At 40.7% G+C, this 15,475-nt stretch overlaps 1 protein-coding gene across 1 annotated transcript; it reads left to right on the top strand.

Moving 5' to 3' along the window:
* Positions 1-2,117: 2,117 nt before the first annotated feature.
* On the top strand, positions 2,118-14,269 carry LOC148369698 (splicing factor U2AF 35 kDa subunit-like). Its single transcript, XM_088331826.1, has 8 exons — positions 2,118-2,262; positions 6,586-6,673; positions 6,757-6,823; positions 11,258-11,307; positions 11,387-11,485; positions 11,560-11,693; positions 12,803-12,895; positions 12,975-14,269. The coding sequence occupies exons 1-8, from the start codon at positions 2,219-2,221 to the stop codon at positions 13,075-13,077; spliced, it is 678 nt and encodes a 225-aa protein (XP_088187952.1). The 5' UTR covers positions 2,118-2,218; the 3' UTR covers positions 13,078-14,269.
* The last annotated feature ends 1,206 nt before the right edge of the window (positions 14,270-15,475 follow it).

The following is a 15,475-nucleotide window of genomic DNA, read 5'->3' as shown; positions in this document are numbered from 1 at the left end:
GCAAACGTTTTTTTATTCAAAAGTTTTGCAAAAAAGAGAAAACACATTTGAGAAATTTGAACCAAAATAAATAATTTTATTTTAATGAACGCTTCATTGACAACCAGAAACTAACAAATAAAGATGGTGGAAAACCTCACAGAAAAAAGGGCGTTTCTTCATTACTAAACCCCAAAACAAAATCCTTAACATAATAAAGGACTTTTTTATTCAAAATAATTTTGCATAAAATGCTCGTAATCTAGTTGCGTATCGTATTGAGGGTTTCAGTCATAGAAACACAATTTCTCTCCATATCATGGGACATATCGAAACCGATTTCAAAATAGAATAAAAAGGTAAGCATGCTGGATTAGTAAATGTTAAAGACACAAACAATTGGCTAAAATTACTGACAGCCGTTTGTGTTACGAATTATACAACTTATATTGTATTAAATGAAGTTTGAACAATATATTTCTACATATAAAAGACCGAAATGTTAGTTATTGGTCCATCTAAATGCCGTGACATGTTCTCAAAAACTGTTCTGAACATTGACAAATGTAATATCACCCAGAGTGACTCAGTCAAAAATGATCATATTTGACCCCAATCTGTCGTTTCAAACACACCGTAAGAATATTACTAGAACAGCCTTTTTACATCTTCGCAACATTGCTAAAATTCGCCCTAAACTCTCTCAGTCTGATGCGGAGATTACAATTCATGCGTTTTTTACCTCCCGTCTCGATTACTGTAATGCACTACTCCCGAAGTCCAAAATCAAGAGCCTTCAGCTAGTACAAAATGCTGCAGCTAGGCTTTTAACTAAGACAAGAAAGTTTGATCACATTACCCCAATTTTAGCTAACCTGCATTGGCTCTCTGGCATTTTAAGATGTGATTTTAAGTCAAGTCAAGTTTATTTGTATAGCCCTTAATAACAAGGAGTCTCAAAGGGCAGCACAGACCACAGATTATTGCAAACCACAGACTATTTTGACACCATCCCCTGATCTTCACCACTAACATCACCATCAACCACAGTGGGCTAGAACCTGTCATCAAATTTAAATATATTGGAGCTGTCGTATCAGAAGAGGGGTCAGTACGAGAAATCATGACCAGGATAGCTCATCACACAGTCGCACATGACAGACGGATCACCACCTTATCGTGGTGGGGCACTTTGCGCGTCTCCATGACGCCTAGAGCTATGTCGGCGGGAGTCTCGTACTCCTGGTGGAGTTACCCAAGCCGAACAGGTCGAAGGGTAGAGTCCAGACTAAGAGTGATCCCAAAAGCTGGTGGCGGCACGCTTTGAGGCGGTTTCCTACAGACCTGGATCCCGTTAGCCGCCTGCAGTTGTAGAAAGATGTTGGTCGTCTAGGGTCTCCCTTGCCACTGGAACCATCTTCTTTACAATCAAGATAGTGGCGTTGGGGAAAGCGCACCCCTTACGCCACTTTAAAAACCATCATTGCGCAGGTATCCTCTTTTACCTGAGTCTCCGACCACAATCCAGGATCGGACTGTTCAAACGTCAGCAGACTCACAAATAAAAGAAGATGGTCATCATCAAATCAATGGACAACCCCAACAACTTGACAAACTTGAACCCATCTGGAAGGACAAGAAAATAGCAGTGAAATCAAATATCAGACTAATGCAAGCGATGGTTACTTCCTTCCTACTCTACACTTGCGAGACGTGTACTCTTGCAAAAGATCCAGGCCATGGAAATGGGATGCATAACTGTCAACCTTCACAGCTCCATGCCCTTACAAACTGTCGTATTTTCCCGTACAAAATACAAAACAATCGTACACCATATTATTTTTCCGGAATGATGCATGATGGCAAATCCCAATGCGGCAGACGCATGCGCACAGTAGCATCAAACCGCTCGCTTCGTTTGCAACGGGAAAAAAACGATGTTCAGGGGTGAAGGAGAGGAAGAACTAAACAGAACTGGGACGACAACAATAATGAATGGACTTTTGCCAACGTTGCCATGACGCTAGAACAGTCAACAGTTGTGAAAGCTGTCCAGAGTTGCGTTCTCATTGTTGACCCGACGGCCCATGCGGATAAAGGATCCGTGAATTGTGATATGTGTTTGTGTAATTAGATATATTTCCGATTAAATATACATTCCGGTTTTGCGACACTATTTTGCGTCCCTGCGTAACACTTTACGTCATGACGTAATTATTACGTCTACGACGAGCCGACAATGGCCGAATATCTGGCGTCCATTTTTGGCACGGAAAAGGATAAGTAAGTTTTCTCTAATGTTTAATTTCATTGCGCGAGAAGAAAATGACTCAGAAATCACCGGTACAGCCAACGACATTAATTGTGCATCTGCTTTCAGCTTTTTCTTTCCATAAATGATTTAATTCATCTGATATTACCAAACAGAGATGATGAGCTGAGCTAACTCATCGAATGAAACTGGAAATAACGTTGCAATATGAGCAATAGCAAGGCGCCAAAATTGCCTTTCCCCTTCCAAATTACTTCTTGTAATTGTCGGACCAGTTTATGCATTATTTCAACCTTGAATAAGTTATCGTAATTTGGCGGTATTGTTTCGTTTCATTTCACTGCAGGCCAGCTGCAGAAGCTCTACATTCAATTAAACATATATATTTTTACGACAATTGTCTAATATATTCACATTTCCATTTTATACTGGCTTCGACACTAAACAATGGCCTATGTACAGTGTAACACATTAAAAATGGCATTTACTGCTTGCTACACATTCTCTATATTAGATCGAACGTTTGGTATTTTAACATCAATATGAATACATATTAAATCCTTCTCTACAAACTTGTGCATTCATCAACATTACTAATGGACAATCGTGTCCATAGTATGATATAATTACAGGCTATTAACTAGCTTTACAGGATAAAGAATTACTCCGTGTTGACGTGCATATCGCAAAGTGAAATTGCCGTATGGCGGGGCATTGCAACCTATAACAATTAGCTAAAGCGTTTTGACCCCCGCTATCCCAGATTGAAACATTAAAACAACAAAATAGCACATAGCAGGGGCGTAACCATGGAGGCGGGTTGGTTGGGGGTCAGTGCCCACCCACGGACATGGTCCACCCATCCAAAGAAAACTGGATGTAGTAATGAGGGTAGTCAATGCAGCGCATATGCTATCCCATCCATTTGATATTGCGTATGTCAGCGGTCACTAGCGTGGACTGTCCCCCGTTCCACAAGTCCCCAAGTAACGTGGCCTTACCCAAGAGGCTATGTCAATGTTGCCGCTCAATTTAGCGTGCATTTTGGATTAACATGAATACATCTATATGAGAGAGTGAGCATTTTTGCTAGCTTCCATCTATTGAAACAATGGATATATATTTGCAAGTGACTTAAACTGGGTCACCAGACCAGATGTTGTACAAGAAAAGGAAGAAAAGTGTCCGAACCAAAAGACAGGCTGCCTCAAGTCAGAGGAGGTGCTGCCATTTTTAGAGTGGGAAATTCCGTCTCTTTTTTTAATTGAGGTGGCTCTTTTGGTTCGACTCGCTTAAAAGAACCAGCTCTTTCGGCTACCAAACGGCTCTTTAGGTTTTGTAGTTGCTTTAATCCAGTCATTGCCAATTATTTAGTAACATTATGCACAAAATTACTTAAAAGGGGGTAAAAATTAAAGCAAAGAAATTGTGAATGGTCTGCATTTATATAGCGCGTATCAAGTGACTGAAGACGTCCCAAAGTGCTTTACATTGGGCTTCATACTTAACCATTCACACACACTCACACACAGAGAGCGGCGTCAGCCATGCAAGGAAACTAAAAGACAAACCACAGAAATTATGTAACGAAGGAAAGAATAAAATAAAAAATGGAAATAACAAAGCAAGAAAAAAAAAGAAGTTAAAAGCTAGGGAAAAAATAAACACAATATACAAAGTAAAAGGAAAAAAGCAATGTATAGAAGAAAAAAATGCAGGAAAATGGAAAAAAAAAGCAAGAAATTAAGAAGTAAAAAAAGAACGACAGGTTTTTGGAATTCCCTTTGATCAGTCTATTACCAATAATATTGCAACATTCTGCACAAAATCAATAAATATATCTTTTATCTATTCTATTAAATTGTATCATACTAATAATTTATTTAAGCTTCAAACCTATTTATTCTGAGCAACTTCAATTCAAACAACTGGAATCCCTGCATTACACAACAAAATGTCAATTTCAAATATTGACATTTTATTGCAACAACCAATAAACTACGAAATACAAGAATAAACATAACATTTTTTTAATCATTAAAACACATTAGGGTGGTCCTTATTTTTCGACTTTTTTTTCTGACCCCTTGAATATGTTCCAATATATACAAAACGTAATTAGGCAAAGTTTCATCAAAATCAAAGGATATTTAGAGGTCGCTCAAGGCCTCTGAAATTTTGGTATGAAAAATAAGGATTTTTCGCACATTATATCAGACCTAGTGTACAAAGTTACTTGTAACTTTTCTTGTGTTACAATTATAAGCAATGGACTGAAATTGGATGTTCTAAAACGCCGTACACATAGGGTTAAGATTTCCGTTTTTTCTCGAAAATTGCCAAAATTTTACCATTTTGGGAAATTTCAAAGTCGTTGAGCTACCTCTAAATATTATCCAAATTGTTCAAAATTGCACACAGTGTGTTTTTATCGATATAAGAACATATGCGGGGGGTCAGAGCCCAATATTTCAAAAAAAAAAAATTCGACCCCCATTAAGGACCACCCTAAAACACATTCCTGAAAAACACTGGAAACATCTATTAAACTTTAAAAAAAAACCATAAAAATACAAAACGTTTTTAACCTTTTATTATGCTGAACAAAGTATGAATCTAACAACACATAATCTGTAGAAAACATGCTTATTGACTAATCAAGAACTGCCTTTTGTTTTAAATAATGAAGCCTGTTTTAAGATGTTTCTGTAGGTGCTGTTGGTTATGTTAAATGTGCATTAGTGCTACGAAAAACATTTGGGGGCTAAAAATATTTGATATTCCCCCTGAGACTCATGTCTGGTGACGCCACTGGTACATAGTAAATACTACCAATATGTAATACATGTGTATCTCACACAATAACATAAATAATGTAAAGGAAATACAAAATTGTATTTACCTTTGACATGACGTGGCTTGAGCTGATTTTGGGTGGATGCACAGGGTGGAGAAAACAGCCGATTATAATTCTAAATGATTTAAAAACTTGCAAGAATTATCATGCCTGAAGAAGATTTTATCACTTTATTCACCTCATTACATTTACGTCATGCAGTGCCATAACGTATAAATATGATTTCAGAAGCATTGTCCCTGTGCCAAATTGTCAAAATACGTTTTTTTTGTTTTGTTTTTTGATTTGAAATGTTTTTATAGAAGTTTTGCGCAGCTAATTAGTAAATTTCAAGCCTATGGGAATTTTTTTAGTATAAAAAATGACCACTAAATGGCAGGAATGGCGTTGATCAAATCTTGGTCAACACCTTTACTGCCTAGTTTTGCTTCCTGCACTACTGTATGACATCGAATGGCAGTGTGAAGGCGGCCTATATGCAGAGAATGAGCAGTTTTGAGAAAAGCGAAGATAGAAGTACAGTTAACGTTTTAAAGCTTTATCTTTCTAAAAAAAAGATTCCCTACGTAGAGTCCCTACGTCATAGGTGAGGCAGAGAGGGATGAAGTTTCGTGCAGGTTATGTGATGCCGTCACAGGAAACATTGGAGGCTGAAAAGTTCATGCATTAGTTCAGTGTTCTTGCAATAAGATGTTATTTTGTAAGCAAAGGTGCTTTGAAGTAAAATGTATTATTATTTTTTTAGTGTGCCCTTGTGTTTATGGAAAGAATTTCTTTTGATATTGGAACTATCATAAATAAAAAATAAAAGCGCTGAAGTAAAAGTTCTGCTTGAAGTGCATCCTTTCCAAAAAAAGCAGTTTTTTTGCGAAACAAGTTTTTTCAGGGGTTTAGTAAACAATGGTAAAAGATAGAAACACACTTTTTGTATAAAGAAAGATCAAGCTTTCTTTAGATATGTCCTATGCTTATACAGCTAAATAGCTAAATTGTCTGTAGGCCTTGAAAAATGAGTCAACTTGGCAGCAAAATGACTGGCACTTCCATTTGAGAAAACGTCTAGCATATATTCTCTATTGTTGAATTTAGCAAGGGTAACGATTCTTGTGTTTCTTCATATTTATTGATTATCACAAGGTTCTCTTCCATGATTATTAGTTGTTTTTCCTTCTCTTTTTAGCATCCCTGCAAGCTTTGGGTCCCGTAGATAATAAATACAGTACAGTGCATAGTTTAAATTGTTTAACTTTTAGGGCACGCAAAACAATTTACTGTTGATGTTGTGTAGTGGGGGAAAAAACATCTTTTTCTACTACATGAAGTGAAAGCACCGTAAGGTGGGGATGCCTTAACCCGGCGCTCTACTGTGGAAGGTCCTCCCTTTATATTTCAAATTATTTGGGCCACAAGACGTGCGACCATCATCATATGACATCGTGAGTTTTTGCAAACCCAAAACATATTTTCTTTCGTTCAGAGTCAACTGCTCCTTTTATTTCAAAATCGGAGCTTGCAGACATGGAGACCGCTGCTCGAGATTGCACAACAAACCTACCTTCAGCCAAGTAAGATCAACATTTTACTCTTTATTATTTTACCCTTTATTATTTCTGCCAGTTTGATATTTAACTACCCGTTCTTTTCGCAGACCATTTTGATACAAAGCATCTACCGTAATCCTCAGAACAGCGCACAGACGGCTGACGCGTCGCGCTGTAAGTACCCGAAACCCAACTTTTTTTTAAATGCAGTAACCGCCCGTGAGGTGGCGCTTGCTGCTCAGTACTGTGCGGAACAGCTAAAACCACGCAAGAAAATAAATATCGACACGTCTGGTCTTGTGCCTTAAGTTGGAGCAACGCCCAGAGCAAACATTTGTTTGGGAAAAAGTACACCAGGCTAAGCTGTTAAACAGTAAACTGCAGATTTATGTGGCCCATACAAAAATGCACGAGCTGCACTGTGGCACAATAATCAAAACGTGACGTTAAGCAGATAATAATTTGATGGTGTTTTTATGTTTGGTCTGGGAGTGTAAACTGTATTGCACTTTTTTCCACCGCAGCTTTTTAAAGACCGTTTTAAGTCGAGTCTGTCAAACGTTTATCAGTATTTCGATTGCTCGCCTGACCTTGGCACAAAAAGACAAATTGGGACCCCTGAACCGTTTTTTTTCCTCTGTCACGAGGAACTTTGAGTAACGTGATTAAAAAAAGCGACCAAGCTTTAAAATTTGAAAAGTTATGACAATTCTAACATGTTTTGTCTCCCCAGCGCCACATACCTCATTTTCATATGTCACACAAGTTTACATTTTGTATTTCAGACCGTTTCCCTTTGAAAATTTCCCCTCATAACCTTGAAAACTGTGCACAATTCTGCAGAGGGTTTGCACTGTAAGTTCTTCTTTTTCCCAAGGGCCCACCGACGCTGACTGTACTTGTGTTGCACATTTTCTTTTTAATAAAATTTAACATTCAGGAGTAAATTGCAGTTTTTTTTGACGAAATATGAGTAGTGCTGGGAAACTGGGTACACTGCTCACCTTCAGAAATTGGTTTTGCTAGTGTAAGACTAATACGACATTAACAATAAAGATTGCAATTGTCCTTATTCTCATTAATTACAGCGTGTAGTTCATTGTTCACTCCGAGATTAGAAAAGGTACTCCAGGATAAACATGTAAAAAAGCCTTTAAAGAAAAAAAAGATAAAATCATTTGGACGGATTTACAATGTAGTGCTTGACTGGCCCTAAGTTGCAAGTGCATCATAAATAGTGAATTTAGAAGGGCGTAGAAAACCTTTTCTCCAATGGCCGGATGTGGCCTGTAGGCCTTGACTATGACATATGTTCTCTATAAACGTGGTTCTCAACTGTTCTCAACATTTTCATTGGGTCGCAAGCCTTTGCGTTTGCAAAATATTGCCAGGAAAATAACTGCGGGTCAATTATACTCCTTAACTATTGATGGCGACTATGCCCTGCATGTATGAGTTGACACCTACCATTTCATATCACAGAAAAAGACCGGTAAAGAAGAATTTAGAAGATATGGATTTTATTCTCTTGAAGACCAGGGAGGACAAAAACCTCTGTGTGTTTCATGCAAATATTTATCTCATTAGTTGAACCGACACAGCCCGCGGTCATTGATGAATTGATTTAAGGACCCAACCCGAAGAAAACAATAATTTTCATATTTTATTTGTTAGGAACTTTTGTTTATTTTGTGAGGAGGGGGGCTTGTCTCTCGTTGACTTTTTGAAAAATTATCCAACAGTCATTGTTCTCAGTTTGTTTCATTGTGAAGGATCCGCTCGATGGATTCCATCCGCCTCTTGTGCAATGGAGCCCAAAAAATAAACTAGAACAACGACGGATCTTTTTTTTTTTTTTTAAGTCAGTGAGAGAGAAGCCCGGTTCAGACCCGAACTAATGATTGACATTTTAGATACCTCCAATATCTTAAACAATTATTTTGATAAATACAAGGGCTCTTTGCTTGCAACAATTGGACTGATGCATGAACTTTCTGTCACTAAGGAGATCGTGATCTCCGGGCGCCCGCTTTTCTGTGGACGTGCTTAAAACAGCACCCCCCCTCTCTGACAAGACTATGACAATGGGACTTCATCCTCTTTTTTTTGTAAGGAAAAAGCTCTGTTGAGGAGTTTTAACTGCCTATTACTGTTCATCCAAATCTTTGCTATTCTCACCACACTGCTTCAGTACGCCGAGTCGCAACATGGGGCTGCCCACAATCTCTGATCTGCTGGAAAAAGAAAGCAACACTCGGAAGAGGGGTTCCCTTGATGTGTGTGCAACTCCTGAAATCTAATGGTGATATATAATACTGAAATAATTCCCAGGGCTTTGATACTTACTGATGATCAAAGCCAAACAAAAGTTTTCTATGAGTCCTGTATGACCTCCAAAGGCGGTGCTTCAGGCACTAAATTTCACCATCGCGCAGTTTTGAAAAATGCATACCAAAAATTATTAGGCATGTCTATACATTCCAGTCTCAGCACAGGTGCGCTCTCTCACGTCAACATGAGGATTCCAAGTGACAAGATGCTCTGCCAACGCTCTGTGCGGAAGCCTAGGCTAGCAAGAGTACAACTCCAAAGGGAATCTACTGACGGGCTGCATCAGCAAGCGGTACATAGAGAGGCAGACAGGTAATCCGGCACTAGCCGGAGACACCAAGATGGGAAACAAGGAGGAGCACAGGGATGAAGCCGCCGAGTGCCCCTGACCGAGCAGATAGCAGCACCCCAGTGGGAAGAATGGCTTGCCCAAGCTGGTCGACACAGCGCAACCAGGCCCGAAGGACGCTCCACCACCACGAGCGAGGGACCAACGAAAAATGGTGGGTCGTTGTCCCAGAGGCAAAAAAGGCCTCACCACCTTGACCTGACGTGCAACTAGCCATCCACCAGGGCAAGAGACACTGGAAGCCACCAAACTGCCTGCAGGGCACATGCTCAAGCTAACACAGCAGAAGGATGCTTCCAGTGCAAATAGCAAAACAGGATGAAAACGCAGTAAGCCGAGGCAATGCGAGACAAACGCCACCCACGGGCCGGAATGGAAGACTGCTACTCGCGCGCCCGAACGGCGACCACCAGGAGGGGCCGGGAATAGACACCAACCTTAATGACCAGTAGAAGGCAGCAGCCATGCCCAGCAAGCAGGCCTACCAGTAAATCCCCATAACAGCGGCGGCCATTGCAACAACACGACGCCGGCCAGGAAAAAAAAACATGGACACGGCAGCCCCTAAGCCGATGAGGGCTAGCTGACCAAATAGTAAACACGGCGAGCTAGCAAGCCCACCCGGAGAAACAAAAGCGGGCAACCGCCACAGCTGGAAAATGCAAGCCCGGCTGGAAGTGAACAAAACCGCATCAGCCCCAGCCACAGTGTCAATGTAGTGCCGGCCGGAACCACACACTGACACAGAAGCCTGAAGAAGGCTGTAACAAAAAAACACCTGGCTTGCAGACAGGAAACTCGGAAAATAAACGGAAACAGCACCTGCATCGGCCAAGCGACAGCGCTGGGCTGACAAGGATTAGGCGCAGTAGCCTCGGAGCTGACAGGAAGATAGTCGAACAAAAAATACCCGGCCTCCAAGCAGGCAAACTGCGGGAAAATGGGAAACAACTAGCGGTCGCAACAACGCATGGTCGGCCGGGATTAGACATTGTAGCCTCCATGTAATGGGAAACTAGACGGACAAAAAACACTTAGCCTGATGGCAGGCAAACCGTGGAATAATTGGAAACAGCGTTGGCATTGGCCTTTGTGACAACGCAGGGCTGGTGGGGATAAGACACGGTAGCCTCCACGCTAGCTGGTTTGCTAACAGGCAAACCGGAGAACAATCGGAAGCTGCGTTGGCAGTGGCCGTTGCAAAAACGCGGAAATGCCGAAATCAGACCCGGTAGCCCCAATGCTCCACCAGGCAAAACTACCGCCCCACGCAGCAAGAAAAAAACAAACGAAAGGCCATACTCATTTAAAAACTCATTATATTCCCCTATCTTTAGTTTAAACTCTACAATTATTTCATTCAATAAATAATTTTGATTTGGGTTGCGGCATGTACGTAAAAAGGGTGTGATGATGGGTCCTCAACTTAGACCAGTTGAGAACCAGTGGTCTATAAGTTACTCCTCTCTGGTACAATGATCCGAGCATACCACAGCATGATGCTGCATGCCAGTATGCTCTCCACGGTGGCTCTGTAGTCGGACCCCAGCAGCTTCTGTTTTTGGTTGGTTTTCCTCTGGTTTAGTTGCTCAGGATGTGCAAATATTAAACTCTCCACGGATTATTCATGCCTAAAAGCTTACCCAAGTTCACAATTTTCGCCCAATCTTTCCACACTTTCTTTCTTTGCACTGGTCTTGCACTGAGCACACAATGTCCGGTCCACAGAAGTGGGTCAATGACCTCAGATTCTGTTTGGAGTGAGTGCATCATGAACTTGACTGGTGTCTATGTGTAATAATGTTTTGCCAGGAGAAAGCCAACCTGGCTATTTTCTTGGTCTTCTCTATAAAAGCATAAATGTGCAAAGCTGCTGTTATTTTATGTTCCAAGTTGCGGATCATGACGATGGTGGCTTGTCACTGTAGGTCCCGTAAGCGATGTGGAAATGCAGGAGCATTATGACGAGTTTTTTGAGGTGAGTTATCGTCTGTTTGCATCCTTCACGCAGTGTCAAAATTTGAAAGCAGGGCAGAAACCCTAATATATTCACACAGGAAGTCTTCACCGAGATGGAGGAGAAGTACGGAGAAGTGGAGGAGATGAATGTCTGCGACAACTTGGGTGACCATCTTGTGGGCAACGTCTACGTCAAGGTAAATGGAGAATGACTGTTAGTGTTGTCAAAAAAATTGGTCACGTTATTCCTTGATATATTTTTTTTCCGCAGTTCCGTCGCGAAGAAGACGCAGAAAAAGCGGTCATGGACTTGAACAACCGCTGGTTTAACGCACAACCTGTCCACGCTGAGCTCTCCCCCGTCACGGACTTCAGGGAAGCTTGCTGCCGCCAGTATGAAATGGGGTACGGAAAGTTTTGAGTGATAATTTGCCTTGAATTGGTTTTGTTTTATTTGAAAAAATACCATTCCTTTGTTGAAGGTGCTAGATTTCAGCACCCTTTTCATTTTCTTGACTATTTGAGAGCAATGCTGTAATTCCTCGATTATCGTGGTTAATGGGAGACAAAACTTCCACCATATGAGATAAACAGACAAATAGGCTCCCTTCATCCCTATTACTTACATGCGCTCTATCAGACCCCCTTGCAGCAACATTCATTTGGGGATAATGGATTGCAGCCACACAAGTGCTGTTCCTTTCAGGCCGAAAAAACGGGGAGAAAGCCGCGAGTTTGTAACAAATTTGCTCTCTCCACCCCTGCTGTCAGAAACTGTCAACTGGGGATAATGGATTGTGGCTGCATGTGTGCCATTCATTTTATCCAAAAACAGGGGAGGGAAACTCCACGCATGAACATATTTTCTCTCTCGGCTCCTGCATTCACAACAGTCGACTAGGGATAATAGATCACTTTTAAATCAGTGCATTTTATTTAAGGCAGGTACCAATGGCAGGATTCAGCGGGCTGTACTGAAAAAAATCGCTCTGCTTGCCACTTCTTTCATCAATAGTGGACCAAAGATGCATTGCGGGCCTCTCGAGTGCTGTTAATTTTAGCTGAAATGAACGGGAGAAATAAGAGACCCTATGCCAGCCCGACCAGGCCTGCGGGTATAAAAGCCTGGACCAACCCGAGCCCAACTTGATTTAAGGGACCGAGCCCAAAGGAAATCAGTATTTTCACATTTTATTTGTGAGGAGGAAGGATGATTCCTGCTGCACGGGTGCTGTTGCTTTTAAGTTGAATGAACAGGAGGGAAAGTGCTGCTACGCATGAACAAATTTGTTCTTTCTACAAAACTGGACTGGGAATAATGGATCACGGCCAAAACATTACATATCATTTTAGGCAGGTCTACTGTGATTCGTTGGACAGGCAATCTGTAATCCCACAAAAATTAAACCTAAATGTCTTGCTTCGTGCCTCGTTTAGATTTTTTGATGATTCTGGACTACACAACCTTAACCTGAGACTATGTACTTTGATGTGATAAATACACTGTCTTTCAGAGAGTGCACCCGAGGGGGCTTTTGCAACTTCATGCATCTGAAACCTATATCGAGGGAACTCCGCCGAGAGCTGTACGGTCGCCGTCGAAAAAGGTTTGGATAACCACTTGTCGATTAGGGTTTTGCTTTCGCTCGCGTTCCTTAAAACATTCGGTTCTCTCGCTGGCGACAGAGCGCGTTCACGCTCCCGGGACAGACGTTCTCGCTCCAAGGACCGGCGACGAGACCGCGAAAGACGGCGGTCGAGAGATCGAGAACGCTCAGGACGCTTCTGAAGGAACAGGACCCTCCACCAAAAACCCGTCTCGAAATCCCTCCAAGAGAAAACTTGAGTATTTAGACTGTTGGTGAATTATCAACTTGTTCTTCTTCTACCCTTTTTTATGGACAGCTGGTCTCTCTCTCTCGCTCCAAAAAAAAGATTTGTTACTCTCCCTTGTTATCTTCATTTTAAAACCCACAAGACTCGAGTATAATGTGGGAAATAATTAAAAGCAAATGCAATCTGAGTGTTTGCGTGTGAAGAAATCTAATCTGAAGAAAACAATTTGTCGTGTTGTTGGGTTTAAGGATTCATGCGACACCAGGTGCAGCAACCCAATACTCGTTTGATTCACCTGAGCACCATTCCCATCACCCTTAGCATACAGTAGTAGCATCACTTCTACTTCCGGTTGTTTTTTTCACAATGAGACGATTTATATAGACTACATTCCGCCACTTCATTGCAGGCGCTACCCTGAAAATCATAATACACCAGGTTGCCAGGAAAAATAGTTTCATCTCAACATATGAACCATTAAAATATTTCATGCAACGTAATGTATTTCTATAGCCCTTAATGAAAAAGGGCTCAAAATACACATCTTGCAATATTAATCCTTTTCGCACTAAACCGGGGGTCACTGGCGTGATACCTAACCCGTGGATCAGTTCTGAAAATAACCCACCAATGAGGGGCCATTGTGATTTTCTAGGAAATGTGATTTCCAACTGGAATGAGAAATCTTTGACATGATCCGTGTCTTTAAATACATGATCAATTCTTCCAAAATGACTCAAATATATACCGGTATGTGAATCACTCATTGCCCTTTTTACAAGGGAGATGTTATAGTGCAGGGATCGTCAACCTTTTTCAAACTGAGAGCTACTTTTTTGTTAATAATTAGCTCAAATGCCACCCACTTGATATGCCTTTTTAAAATATGTTATTACCAGATTAATTATTGGTAGCTGGGTTCTGTACACTGTGTCAACAAAAACAAAAAATATTTTTACTAGTAAATAACAATGACCCAGCATTAATGAGCTATTTTCAGAACAAGTCGCAGGCACCTCAGCTGTCCTTAGGGGTTACCACGTTGGAGACCCCCGTTTCTAGTGGTTTAGCTTATTTTGTACTTCTAATACAGTGGGACCTCGCTACTTCGCGGTTCCATTTTCGCGGCTTCAGAGCTTCGCGGGTCTAAAAAATAATGATAAATAAATAAAATAATTCAAATATATATATATATATATATATATATATATATTTATTTTTTTATTTTATTATTTTTTTTTTGCATTTTTGAAGGGACGTCGTTACTTCGCGGATTTCACTTTTCGCGGGTGGTTTTGGTCCCCATTAACTGGGTTTAAAAAATAATAATGAAACAAAATAATTTAAAAAAAAACAATTTTAAGCATTTTTGAAGGGGCGTCGCTACTTAGCTGATTTTCACTTTTCGCGTGCGGCTTTGGTCCCCATTAACCGCGATAACCGAGAGATTACTGTAATAGCAACCTGGTAATAATATAATGTAGTAGTAACATGAAAATGTGTTATTTTAGAAATAGCTAACAGTTAGTCTTTTGCACAAATCAGTAACAAAAAATGGTTTTGAAATTCTATCCAGCTTGCTCAGCGGTCGGGAAACTTTCCTGACCCAAAGAGCCATAATAGCTTTTTTTTGAGAGCCATACCGTATATTTTAAGACAAAATTCAGCAAAACCGCTCTCTAGACCAAATCAAATTTTTCAGCGCATTTTATTGGACTGTGACGTTAGAAGATTTGATATAAAAAATACCATTTTAAACTTGTCTCCTACCTGCAGTTAAGTTAACCTGCAGTTAACTTAAGACTGTTTTGGCCCTTTTTGACTAGTTTTTTTTTTTTCATAAAAAATGGTTTCCCCAAAAAGTGCAAGCAGAGATATTATGAAAATGTCACAAAATACTGCAAACAATACTGGCATAATTACCTTTGATGCAGACGGCGCTGTGTGCATGGCTCCGCCCACTTCTACTGCTTAACTTATCAATTTGCTCGGTGTAATTGGCTGGTGTTTAAAGTTTGTTGCGTAGGTTTTCATCAAAAAGTGTCACAACAGTGAACATACATTGATCAATAACCTTGCAATTGAAGGATTCTTTAGCTACGTACAGTGGAACCTCGGTTTTCGAACGCCTCTCAGTTCGGACAAATCGGTGTTCGACCAAAAATTTCGAGACATTCTTGCTTCGCTGTTCGGTCAAAAATTCATAGTTCGAACGCCGGTACGCTAGGGTGCGATGCTGAGCGGCGTACGGGTGTTTTAGCCCCTAATTGTGCCTCCGAAGAAGGTCGTGCAAGCAGGACAGGTTAAAAAAAAACAAGTTGTTCGTACAACTATTGCCTTTAAGAAAGACA

The sequence above is a fragment of the Urocampus carinirostris genome, chromosome 3 (assembly GCF_059441175.1).
Source record: "Urocampus carinirostris isolate Australia breed hairy pipefish chromosome 3, RoL_Ucar_1.0, whole genome shotgun sequence".
NCBI classification, from domain to species: domain Eukaryota; kingdom Metazoa; phylum Chordata; class Actinopteri; order Syngnathiformes; family Syngnathidae; genus Urocampus; species Urocampus carinirostris.
Note: the sequence above shows the minus strand (reverse complement) of the source record. Positions and strands in the feature narration are given on the sequence as shown.

What these genes read in the sequence shown, in the direction of transcription:
- LOC148369698 (XM_088331826.1), top strand. Translation starts at nt 2,219, where the DNA reads ATGGCCGAATATCTGGCGTCCATTTTTGGCACGGAAAAGGATAA. An exon ending in TTTGGCACGGAAAAGGATAA is followed by an intron (nt 2,263 to 6,585) that starts GTAAGTTTTCTC and finishes TCTTTCGTTCAG; the next exon opens with AGTCAACTGCTCCTTTTATT. An exon ending in ATTATGACGAGTTTTTTGAG is followed by an intron (nt 11,308 to 11,386) that starts GTGAGTTATCGT and finishes ATATTCACACAG; the next exon opens with GAAGTCTTCACCGAGATGGA.